The 12,736-nt window shown below is 42.2% G+C and overlaps 1 protein-coding gene across 1 annotated transcript; it reads right to left on the reverse strand.

The window, feature by feature from the left end:
- Positions 1-593: 593 nt before the first annotated feature.
- On the reverse strand, positions 594-12,121 carry synm (synemin, intermediate filament protein). The gene is made up of 5 exons (XM_088995976.1): positions 11,527-12,121; positions 10,431-10,751; positions 8,231-8,355; positions 4,810-4,889; positions 594-4,738 (listed from the first exon to the last, which is right to left on the reverse strand). The coding sequence occupies exons 1-5, from the start codon at positions 12,076-12,078 to the stop codon at positions 2,859-2,861; spliced, it is 2,958 nt and encodes a 985-aa protein (XP_088852102.1). The 5' UTR covers positions 12,079-12,121; the 3' UTR covers positions 594-2,858.
- Between the last annotated feature and the right edge of the window lie 615 nt (positions 12,122-12,736).

Consider the following 12,736-nt stretch of genomic DNA (forward strand, 5'->3'; position numbering starts at 1 on the left):
TGACAGAAATCTTGAACTTTAATATTTATTCGACATTTTTTCCTGGCATTGATAAACGTTTAGAATGTTTGGCATTTTTGTCCAGCTAAAGAAATCACGTTAATTAAAAAAATATATTTCCATCCTGCTTCAATTTTCAAACATTTTTGAAAAAGCTCAAAGGAGCCGCTAGGGCGGCGCTCAAAAGCCGTGGTTTACCGACTCCTACCTTTCGTCATCTTCTTCGTGTTGAAAATCTCGTCATATATAGTGATGGTATTTCCGGCTCCATTCAGAAAGCCGGTTCTTTTGGATCGGCTCACAAAAAAAGATCGTCCCATTTGGCTCCCGAATGGCTCCTCAGTTTGATTGTGTTTTTTTTTCTTTCCTGAAATTAATTAACGACAGAGGGTTGTGTCAGGAAGGGCATCCGACGTAAAAGCTTAGCCAAAACAAACATGCGAATCAAACCTCTGAAGATGGAGGACATGATTCGCTGTCGCAACCACTTGAAGGGAAAAGCCGAAAGGAAAAGAAGAAATTAACTACTAAAGCCATGTAAAATTATGTGAAAAACGAATTACTCAAGTAAACACATTATATGAAAGGTTTTTATTTATATGGCTTGATTTATATGTGTACTGAGAGCATCCACTAACTTTCCCCGTGGTTAATGTTTTAATATGTTGTGTGTGTCAATTTAAAACTGAAAATAAACACATGACATTTCCAGACCTTGAAAGGTGTACACAACACAACAAAACCTTGTGACCGGTCAGTGCCGCTAAGCCGGTAACAAAAATAGTCAGCTGTAATGAACACACTCTCTTATGTAAGGAACCTTCCAGCCAGCACAGATAACCCAGTGTCAAGTGGACAGTATCCAGAAACTGCCACCATTTCCTCTTCATTCCGAGTCAACCTAAATGCCTAAAAGCATGTACGCCATCAACCTGCAAACATTGGACTGTATTAAGATGAGATAAACTGTATTTGTCTCATGGAGAAATTCGCCATTTACACAATGTGTATTTGTATTGTATTTGCCCCATCACCAGAACTTTACTCCATTACTTTAAACTACTATGGAAAATGTTAAAAACGGTCCATATCATTCAGTGAAAACATTATTAGTTGTTATATTTCAAATTTACTGTTGATTGAGCCATTAGTTGCACTGCGGTGAATATTAGAAATGCCTTTGTTTGTTTCAAATTTTAAATAGTGCCCAATGCACATAGGCATTCATAATATGATTGTGACATGCTTGGATTAATTGGGTGTACGTGCATGATCCTTAAAGGACAACCGATACCATTTTTTTGTTTCCTAACTGACATCAGAAAAACGTTTTATAGCATCTAAAATACCCAAAACATGCAGGCTTATATTTTTAGTCAAATGCAACACACCAATAAAAATGACTTAAAGTGTCCCAAAACTACTTCAAAATGACCTCGGAGATGCCGAGTTTCAGAAGGTCCCACCCCCTTGTTCGTGACGTCACGCCATGATGTCTTGCCTTGCTCTAGAATCAAAACAGGCTCTAGATTCAGAGAAGATGCTTTCTTGTTACTCATCCAGTTATGAATATGATTCAAATAGTTCTGAAGAGGAAAGCATAAATGTTTGCAATTGATTAAAGAAGTCCTTCCGGATAATTTTGAGTCCCGGAAAATGTACAAGATGGCGCCCAAGCTCCATTGTAAATGGGCTGATTTGTCTGCTGGGAATTTGTCAACTAGTATCAAATAGTAGTCTTGGTGCAACACACAACGAGTCAACATCGCATTATTTATGTTTTCCTTCATATTTCGCCATCAACATGATGTTTTCAGACCAAACAAAATACCCAAAATGCAATGTGTGTCGCTTTCTCGGTCAGGGGCGTTCCTTTAGTGACGTCACGTCAGGCATCGTCAGCAACTCGAAAACAAGACTTCCTGAATATTCAGCGAGAGTCTTAAAATGTAAAATATAGCTATATACCGTAGAATGTTTGTAAAATACACTCAGTAGAAGTCATCTGAAGTAATTTTACAAATTATGGACACAACTTGTCCGGAGGCGTTAGTTGTCCTTTAAATGCAGTGCGTAAAATGTACTTACCATCTGGTGGTGAATGAATATAATGCACCAACTATTTTGGGGCTATTAGATTTTTTATTTTGATGATTGAACTTAAGTATCAAAAAATGTACACAATGTTACTTTAAACCCTCGCTCACTATCTTTTCTGAAGTCATTTTGCCAATAGTCCCCCCTTCCTCCACCTCTCAACCCTCAACTGCGGGGTCTGTCAACAAGCGGATAGCGTTTGTAGAGCAAGCGAGTGGTAACTTGTTGAATCCAGATTAAAAGGATGGATTGGATTTTCATTCGCGGAGCTAGCACATTATCATAAAGCCGCCAAATTAAGCCTGGCAATTAGGGTGCTGATCCATGCATGTGGCGCACACAGACTTAAAAACGTGGAACAGAAGGCTCGCTCACAAATACATTTTGGGAGACGTAGCCCAGGAAAAAGACTTAGTTCGGCACTCCAGTGTCCAAATTATTAGCATGTAAGTAGTCAAGTTTCCCTAATGTGCCACCTTACGTGTTTTGAGAGACCGTACCTCAGAGTCCTCAAAAATCAATTAGCAGTCAATTCTTCATTTGAAATTTGAGAATTAATTCTGGAAAGACTGTGAAGGACATTATCCCAAAATGGTGGCCATTGGCAAAATATGACAGCTTTGAATGGATGGATGTCAAACCCCCTCGAGGGTACAATAGAACTGCAATGTCTGCTATGAGCACCAACGCTATTCTGCGAATCTACTCTTTCATTTGGAATCATCTGGAGCGCCTTTAAATGTTCAACAATTGCGTTTTATTCATTCATGATCGGGGCTAGCTTCAGTAGGGCTGCTGTGTCCCTCCATCTGAATAGAACGCGACATCTCCGACTGACTCAGTCTCATTTGTCTCTCTGAAACAGGGGACGAAGACTCGCCTTCCTCCGCAATGTCAAAACTATCGGTGAGCTCGACGTGCTGTTCTTTGGAGATCCTGATGCTGTATCCTCCTCCATCCCCTGCCTCCAAAACACTTCCAAAGTTGGAAGACCTCAACGCGGCCATGATCTGCTCTTCCGATAAACTGTCATCGTCCAACAGCCCGGAGTCCTCTAGCGTTTGCGAGACATTTAGCTCTGCAACAATGGTTGTGGTGCCGCCGTCACTTGACTGCTGCACTTTCTTGACGTCAACGGAGACGTTCTGGGGATTTTCACTGCTTACTTTAGTGAGGAACGCTAACTCATCCCTCAGTGGGCCTGACACAGAGCCCTGTAGCTTCTCCAAAGCTCCTCTCAGTTGTTCTTTGGGCTCCAGGGAGTCCTCTCGCAAGAACTCAAGCATTGACTCTTGCACTATGGGGGAAACACGAATCTCCTCTTCAATAATGCACTCGGGAATGCTCTCTTTCAGAAACGTCGGATCTGGCATCCACCTGTCCTCGTCGTTTTCCTCAAGGATGGTTGTGGTTTGTGGAAGTCTGTCATCTTGGTAGTACCTTTCATCGGACAAGTCATCCACCAAACCATAATGACCGTATGAGGTAATGCTGCAACCCTCCTCGGGTTCAGAGAGATTATCGTCTGGCGTGGAGACAAAATACTCAGCGGGCTCTTGATCATCGGTGAAATATAAAGACTCACTCTCTTCATCAGCCTGGACAGTTTTGACTTTGGACCTTTTCACAGGGTCGAAACGACTCCTCTCAACTTGGTCTTCTTCCATCTCCTCAATTTGGAAATATGCAGAGGGCTCATAAAAACAAGATCTGGGCTTCTCTGTAACGTTTTCATCGTTAGACACCACCGGTTGCTCAATAATTTCGACATTGACAGACTTATTTTGTAGGTTCGCTTCTCCCTGCAAGCCACTGAGGAGATTCCTGATCATACTTCCTGTTGCTGTGTCCTCGATGTCTTTCAGGGAGACCTTCTTCACCCCTTGGCTTAAAATCTGCTCCAAGGCCGATTCCTCTGAAAGGTCCACCTCCTCCTCCACCTTAGACTGTAACACAATCTGGGTCTTCGTCGAGCCGTCCTCCTGTTCGATCTTCTCCACCTGATAGGTAATCTTTGAATCACCGGAGGAGCAAACCTTGGCTTCCAAACCAGGTGGTTTGATCACCGTTTCAATGATCTCCTCCAAAGACACACCATCTAAATCCTTTCTTTCACTCGTCTCAATCGCCAGGTTGATTTTCTCTCCATCATTGGACTCACTTTCACAAAGATTTCCTGCATCCGGTTCATCTGCACCCACAATGACCATTTCCGTTTCAGGTTTTATGTTGAGGATCTTCCTTCTCGGGGGTGAAAGCACGCTACCCAAAGGAGTGTCTACAGAAGATTTTGTGGAAGTGCTATGGCTCTGCACCTTGGAAAATTGTTCATTTTTCTTTATTTTCTCTGCTAATGGTGAGCTTTGTCGCTCAGTCTGGATGATTTGTTGATCTTTGGGAACGGTGGAAGTCATGGAAGACCGGGCTTTGGTGAATGACATCATGTCCCTTCTGGAGGCTGGACTCTGATGCAGAGCTTTGGTTGTAAGTGAAATTGGAATAACCCTGGAAAGACTTTTTGTGTTTGAGGGAGCTACGGGAGATCTTCTCAAAATAGAGGACGGCATGAATCTGACGTCCATCGGCTGCCTGATTGGGGTGATGGTTCTTGGAGCATAGGGTTGAGCAGGCATCTTTATATCTGTGGCATGAGTGACATTTATTACTAATGTGTTCAATTTGAAAACAAGGAGAGCACGTTCAGACTTTTACCTATGATCCTCTCCCTCTGGTGTTCGCTGATTCTTCGGTGAGCATCTTGAAGACCAACTCTCTCACCCTCCAAGAGCGCTCTAGAGAAACATAAGCACAATAGTGTTATCTGGCAACCTGTCAAAAATCCGCTCATGGTTGATGCAACTAAAACTTTGCGATGTAATACCAGGACACTTTACAGTCACTGAATTGTTTTTGTGTGGGTGAGCAGGCAGCCATTCGCGTCAGCGTTCACTCTACCCAGAAGTAACACAGCAGCAAAGTTGTGAAAGGAAGAGGAAAGGAAAGAAAGAAGTAGAAAAACGAAATACAGGAGCTGCTCGAAAGGCAGCCACTCTCGCGGCGCCATCTTGAAGTAAAAAAAAAACAACAACAAAACTAAATACAAAAATATGGAACGGATTAACAATGTTTACATTGATTATAATGGAAAATCTTGTTTTGGTTTTCAACTAAAATAACAAAATAAAATGACACACAGAGTCATTCATTCATGGTCACTGACGGTCATGTGACAGTCACGTGCCAGTCAATTGAGCTATGTGAAGGTCACATGAGCACAAGATGGCGGTCGCAAACGTCAACATGAATCAGGCGCTTGAAAATTAAATGTATTATTATTATTATTATTATTATTATTATTATTATTACTTCAAAACTAAAACGGTGGACTCCTTGTTCAATTTTGTCTCACAATTTGTAAGGTGGTGGTGGGAGTAGACCCCAAAAAAAGAAAGCCGACTTCCTGAAAACAAGATTTCCTGAATATTCAGCGCAAGTCTTAAAATGTAATGCAAGTCTTAAAATGTAAAATACGCACAGTAGAAGTTATTTGAAGTGATTTTACAAATTATGGACACAACTTGTCTGAAGGCGTCGGTTGTCCTTTAAAACATACATTTCCACGAGGATAAGCACGCTTGCAAAAATTGTTGGGTTATCTAACATCAAAAATAACAACAAATGGCCCATCAATACAGTTCTACAGATGATCACTTCTCTTGTCGGCAAATATGTGACCAAAGATAATTACCCTGTAAGGCACTTGACATCTTCCCGTTCTTCCATCTCCAATCTCTAAGGCTTAAACAAGACACTATGAATCCTGGCTACATATAGTTATTGTCATTAAAAAAATCAATTGTAATCTAATTAATACCCCTTGGTAAGCTTCTTAGTCCTCACTCCTGGGGCATGTTTCGAGTAGCAAACACAAAGCAATTGACAGAAAGAAGCTCTCGCGTAGCGTTCCTCCCGACAGGCTGAGATAAAAATAACAGCAACAAAATGCTTCCCTTTAAATTCCAATGCAAATTCTATTCATGACACTGTCACCACCATAACATTTAGCCTATCCAGTGTCTGAAACTCATGACAAAAAGTTAGCGGACACCAGGGCAGACAACTCTGAAAAGTTGCCTGCCCGGCCATGAAGTTGCCTGCCCCATTTTTCACAACTTGAAACGCAATAAACGACTAATCGCAAAAAAAAAAACATTGTTGTGAAGTATAAAGGATTCTTTTAAATTAAGGAAGTGCCTACCACAAATGCTCCCTTGCTTAATTTATGGTAAATATCCCTTGCTGAAGATTTTGCTCCAGTTGTCGTTTGACGTCATGGTGCACAATGCAATGTTTGAATTGCATTGTCTGCAAAAAACTCCTCTTTCTAAGCACCTTTCAAAACTCTCAAGTACACTTGACAGTCACGGTATAGTCTGAAGCATGAGACAGGCTTCTGATTGGCTACCATTCCGAACGTTCGTTTGTCAATTTGCATACTCGGCACGCCAGCCAATCAGAAGCCTGTTTCGTGCTTCGGACTATACCGTGACTGTAAAGTGTACTTGAGAGTTTTGAAAGGCGGTTCGAAAGAGGAGTCCACGTGGCTTGTAGCGGTTTGCTTGTAGCTTTTGATTTATTATATAAAACAAATGTTTGATTTGAAAATATATATATATTTTTTTTTTTTCTTGAAGAAGTTGTCGGCCACCCTGGGCGAGACGTTTTGAAAGTTGTACGCCCCGGGCCTCCGGGCAGACGTTATTTCAAACACTGGCCTATGCTACCTTCTGACTAACCAGAACTGGATTTATATAATTGGTATATGCGTCATGGTAGCATGAAGAAAAAAAGAAGAAAAAAAAACAACACATGGGATCGGATATCTTCAAATTGGAATCTGAAAGCCTCTTCTAAATGGATAAAAATGTTAATGTGTGTCTTCCGGTGCGAGTGCAGCGTAAACGTCAACCAGTACATTGTCACTGCAATCTTGAAATCATCAACGAAGGCAGGTTGCACTCACATTTGTCCAAACAACACAAATAGCAAGCAAAAAAACTTAAGTTCAACAACATGAAACCATGATGACCTTTCGGATTTTATTCTCCCTCGCTTTAGCTCACGAACTTTTTGCCTCACGAATATTAAATTCGCGAGCATATAGTCTTGGCTAACGAACTAGTTTTTGGCAGACGAACCAAACCACACAGCACCACGGTGGCTGTCGGACTAGTTTTCGTCACCCGCTTTCTTTGAGTGCAGATGTGGTTTGTTATCGAATGTAGTACTTTTGTTATTATGGGAGCGAAAAATACCCCACCACAGGCTAGCGTTAAGCCGAATAGGACACAAAAGAAAATTACGGTAGAAGAAGGAGATCATCGAAAAACACAAACAAGGTGTGCGTTTGTGTGACTTAGCTTTCCCAGTACAAGTATGCTAAGGTGTGGCTAAGGGTGTTTCTGTGTTGTCTAAGCAATGGTCTCAGGAAATAGAAGAGGTTGAAAAACTTTTGTTGATTTGGATTCACGAAAAGCAGCCAGCAGGGGACAGTGAATGAGGGTATTATCGCCGAGAAAGCACGGCAACTTCACTCGGATATCATCAAGAGGCAACGACATCAACGACCTTTACCAAACAAAGGTAAATACAGTAAAGTCTCGTTATATCGATATCGGATATATCGATAGTCCCGGTTATATCGATACTATTTCTATGCACGCACGGAGAAAATTACATGCAAACAGGGTCGGATATATCGATAGTCCCGGTTATATCGATATTTTTTCGGACTCCCTTGAATATCGATATAACGAGACTTTACTGTAAAATACTTTATTATATAGTACAGTTTATTTCTTTAATTACAATACAATAGGACATTTATTATACAGAAAAAAGTTATATTTTGTGTAGTGTTAAAGCTTATTTAGACGAAAATTATGTTTTATGGGGACCTGGGAACAGATTATTCTCATTTTTAATGGTTTCTTATGGGAAATAAATGTTCAGCAGACCAACTTTGATCCTTACATACACTGTCTGGGAAGTGATTAAGTTCGTAAGTTGAGGTATCACTGTATATTGATATGTGCCACGATAAATTGATGAGGTGAGAATGAGGGCTTTTTACCGATAGGCTGCCACCTCCATGCCGAGATCCATCTTGACCCGTAGCAGATGTTGATGGTCTTGCATCCTCTGCGTGATGGACTCCGCCATGGTGTTCCTTTCTCTTTCCAGCTGGTTGATAATCATCTTAGGGAGAACAACAAGATTATTTTCATAAGTGTGGGGTTACTTTTTTGGGGACTTTTTGTGTCCATACTTGTGATTTTTCTTGCCACCAAAAGTGAATACATCAGCTATGGAGAAAGAAAGTTGAACTTATTCAAATGACCAATCCTTGGCGGCATACGATTGGGCAATGATCAAAATGTATTATTTTTACTGTAAAAGTCATATTGTGGCTTGTCTTTTGATTGTCCTGCTTGTGGAGGGTTATCTTTAACTCATTTACTGCCATTCACAAATTTATCAGGGAATTGAAAATATGACGTAGAGCGCCGTTCCCAAATTAGTTCGGGTTTTGTGTTTCCTTGCTTGGGTGCCGACAAAGCGCTGACCAGAATTCTGGCAATGTTTTTTCCCTTCCACAAGGGGGGAGCATTTCCCTTTTTTGATGTTAGCACTTTGTTCAAGCGTCAGTTTTTGTTAAAGCGCGATAGGAACCAATATGCATGTACAGTATTGCATTGTATTTTGGACAACCGCCCTCGTTTCAAGATCATATAACTCCAGACTCATATAATTTAGGAATTAACTGTTTTTTTCTGATAAAAGAAGAGAGTCTATGTTTAATTACGCTGCATTGAATGTTTATGTAGTCCTAAAACTCAATATTCTGTGGGTGCTGGAATTCGAGTGAGAATGACAAAAACCCTGGTACTGGCAGTGAATGAGTTAAGAGCTTGCCTAATCGGGATTTTTCAGTCTGAGAGCTAATTGGCTTAAGCGGCTAGCGAGCGGAGATGCCCTGGAGATCGCCGAGGCTTAAGGATTGTATGGCATGATGGAACCCGACATGCTTTTGACAACTGTGAGGATAAACAGAAGCTTCACATTACAGCATTAAAAGGCAGTGGCTGGACCCCAAGGGGATTTTTTTTAGACATTTTAAAATCTTATCTTAAAAAAATGACAGTATACCTGAACTCTTTTGAGGTTTAATCTAATATTATAATGTACATATCTAGGTAACGAAGTAGACAGCAAGCTCGATAGCAAGCTTGATAGCAAGCTAGATAGCAAGCTCGATAGCCAGAGAGATAGCTAGATAGCAAGCTCGATAGCCAGAGAGACAGCTAGATAGCGATCTACCTAGCGAGCTAGATAGCTAAATAGATAGCTAGCTAGACAGTTCTCTAGCGAGCTAGATAGCTACCGTGTTATCTAGCTTGCTATCTAGATAGCTATCAAATCTTGAGATTTGCTAACTTGTATTAAGCTGAAAAGGCCAAAGACCGATCTAGCTAGATAGCTACCTGCCTAGCTATCTAGCAAGACAGCTAGCTAGCTAGCTGGCTAGCTAGATAGATAGATAGATAGATAGATAGATAGATAGATAGATAGATAGATAGATAGATAGATAGATAGATAGATAGATAGATAGATAGATAGATAGATAGATAGATAGATAGATAGATAGATAGATAGATAGATAGATAGATAGATAGATAGATAGATAGATAGATAGCTCAATAGGTCTTTGGCCTTTTCAGCTTCATACAAGCTAGCAAATCTTAAGTGTTCCGAGAGATTTTTTTTACACATTTTAAAATATTATTTTAAAAAAATGACTGTATACCTGCACTTTTGCATCTTTTGAGCTTTAGTCTAATATAATAATGGAGATATCTAGGTAACGAAGTAGACAGCAAGGTTGATAGCAAGCTTGATAGCGAGCTTGATAGCGAGCTAGACAGCAAGCTAGATAGCTAGCAAGATAGCAAGATATCTAGCTAGCTAGATAGCTAGCTAGATAACTAGCTGGAAAGCTAGCTAGATGGGTCTTTGGCCTTTTCAGCTTCATACAAGTTAGCGAATCTCAAGTGGAGGTATTCTGAGAGATCCTATGGCTCACATTGAGAAATGCTTCTTGAAAGTAGCAAACTCCAAACTGCTGTGTGTGTTTTTTTTTTTCCTTGGCTGACTCCCGATTAACTGTTTGAGAAATTATTGGTCGAAGAATTCGGATATTTTCTCAGTTTTCAGATCAGGGATATTGGCTTTTGTCATGGACTGAAAATGTGACCCTAATATAATGACCTCACCTGATACTCGCCCTCATCCTGACAGAATTTCTCCTGCATGTGCAGCAGTTGCTCCTCCAGACGCATTTGTAACTGTCCTTGTTTCTCCGCGTCCAAACGTAATTTGTCCAGCTCGGAGATGTGCAGCATTTTCTCCCTCTGCAGGTCACCTAACATGGCTTGATCCTCCCCGATGGCCCGTTCCATCTCCTCCACTTTCTGTTGGTACATCTCCATGGTCTGCATCCAGCTCTCGGACATCTCTCGGGCATAATCTTGTACCTCCTCCATGGAGGCTGCAGGAGGCCCACGGTAACTCTGCGTGACCACCCTGGAGTTCACCTACAACAACAATGGTGGTAACATCACTCCCACTTCTAAATCAATGTACCGCTTGTCTTGAGAGATGTGTTGTGAAACGCTTCTAATAAAATCTGGTCAGACCAAGATATATTCAGAAACGGTTGCGATTTTCAGCTTGTCCCATCAGTGGTTAGTTTGTTTTTGTTTGTTTATCGATGAAAAGGTTTCTTCAGCCGATATCTGTACTTTTTTTGAAGGTGTCGGACGTTTCCCTTCTTATCCAAGAGCCTTTGACAGCGAACTAAAGTCTTTTGCTGGTAGTTTCGGCCCTATATATATCCCTACTGTCGAGACGTGGCAGTGCCAGACTCTGCCATGATTGGTCCCTGCTCTCAGGTTGGGAGGAGCAGAGGACTACTCCCTGCGGCTACACTGATTACTTCAATTGTCCTGCCTGAGTATGAGGTCTACGACTGGCCTGATTGCCCCATTTGCTCTGGTAGCACCTCATCAGCATAACTGAGCCTATGTTGCCTCAGAAGTCTGGACAGTAGGGATATATAACTATATATAAAACTACCAGCAAAAGACTTTAGTTCGCTGACGAAGCCTCTTGGATAAGAAGCGAAACGTCCGACACCTTCAAAGAAGTACAGATGACAGCTGAAGAAACCTTTTCATCGATGGACCACTCCTGTAAGACTGAGAGCTTACACAGACGTTTTTGTTGGTTTGTTTGTTTTCCTCGCGGATGTAATTCCTGTCCGTTTCCACCCACATACACACAAAATGTACTCTATCTCCTACCACTGACCTGGGAGTCCATTTGTCGTTTGAGCTGACCCATCTGCTGCTGGTGCTTCTCCTCCAAGAAGACGTATTCTCTCTGAAGCTCCAGCAAACGCCGCTGGAGCAACGCATTGTTCTGGTGGGCCGCCCGGAGCTCTTCTTCACGGCCGTGCAGCTCCCCGCCGATGTCCCGGCAAGCGTTGCTCTGCTGGCTGCACAGGGAGCGCACAGTCTCCAACTCCCTGCAGAGTCTCTCGCGCTCCATCTCGGCGCGAGACTTCTCCAGGGCCACCCGCTCCATCGCCCGCCTCAGCTCGCGCACTTCGGCCTTGTAGCCCGGCTCCGGCTCCACCACCTGGGCCTGTCTGAGCTGATTAATCTCCGCCAGAAGACGCGCGTTCTCTCGCTCCAATTGCTGCGTCCTGGTGAGGTACTGAGCCAGCCGGCCGTTGAGCTGCTGCAGCTGGTGCTTGTCGGCCTCAAAAGTTCTTCTTGAAGGCAGCATTGTGGCATTCACAATGGTTGGCAAACTAAAAAACGGTTTCGTGTCCGAGAGCTGTTTTCTCCGGGTGGGCATGCACGCAAGTGTGACGTCACCCTCCTTCACTCACCCTTTGACAAGTGCACCGGGATGGGGCGTGTCCTGCCTGAAGGAGAAAATCTGGCAGATGCTGCGGTGCGTTCATAACCGTAGGCCATCTGACCACTCAGAATCTGATGATCGATCCATCCCTCTTCTTCATCCAGAAATCCATCCATCTCTTAATAGAGCTGTTTTATTAACAATTAATTTTCACGAACTACACTTATTCAAAGCATTAAAACAGTTATAAAACGAAACAAAATGAACAGAATAAAAAAGCAGCAAAACGAAAAAGAAACTATCGACAATGAAAGATTTAAAACTATTACAACCCTAGCTTTTGGACTGACATGAGTAACAGCTACCGGAATACCTCCGGTCTGCGGTCAAGCGAGCGTCCACTCGCAAAATCAGGTGAGCCGCCACTGCCATTTTCAATAATATGCATTACGGTAACGTGCCGCCAGTGAGCGCTGTTGGCGACCTTCAAAATAAAACTGGAGCAAAGGCTCAGCCCGCGCATTAATTTAGTGACTACACGTTCACGCATGAGTTATCGCGTTATTACAGCACTTCATCAGTGCTTCCTAATAGTGATGGGAATTCCGGTTCTTTTTAGAGAGCTGGTTCTTGGGGATCGGCTCACTAAAAA

Source organism: Hippocampus bargibanti, linkage group LG05, assembly GCF_051943395.1.
Source record: "Hippocampus bargibanti isolate YZ-2025 linkage group LG05, ASM5194339v1, whole genome shotgun sequence".
Classification (NCBI taxonomy): domain Eukaryota; kingdom Metazoa; phylum Chordata; class Actinopteri; order Syngnathiformes; family Syngnathidae; genus Hippocampus; species Hippocampus bargibanti.

Excerpts from the sequence above, each read along its gene's own strand:
- synm (XM_088995976.1), bottom strand. The coding sequence starts at position 12,078 with ATGCCCACCCGGAGAAAACAGCTCTCGGACACGAAACCGTTTTTTAGT. Across the intron at positions 8,356-10,430 it reads AGGATGAGGGCGAGTATCAG|ATGATTATCAACCAGCTGGA; the intron begins GTGAGGTCATTA and ends GTTCTCCCTAAG. Across the intron at positions 4,890-8,230 it reads ATGGAGGTGGCAGCCTATCG|AGCGCTCTTGGAGGGTGAGA; the intron begins GTAAAAAGCCCT and ends ATGTTTCTCTAG.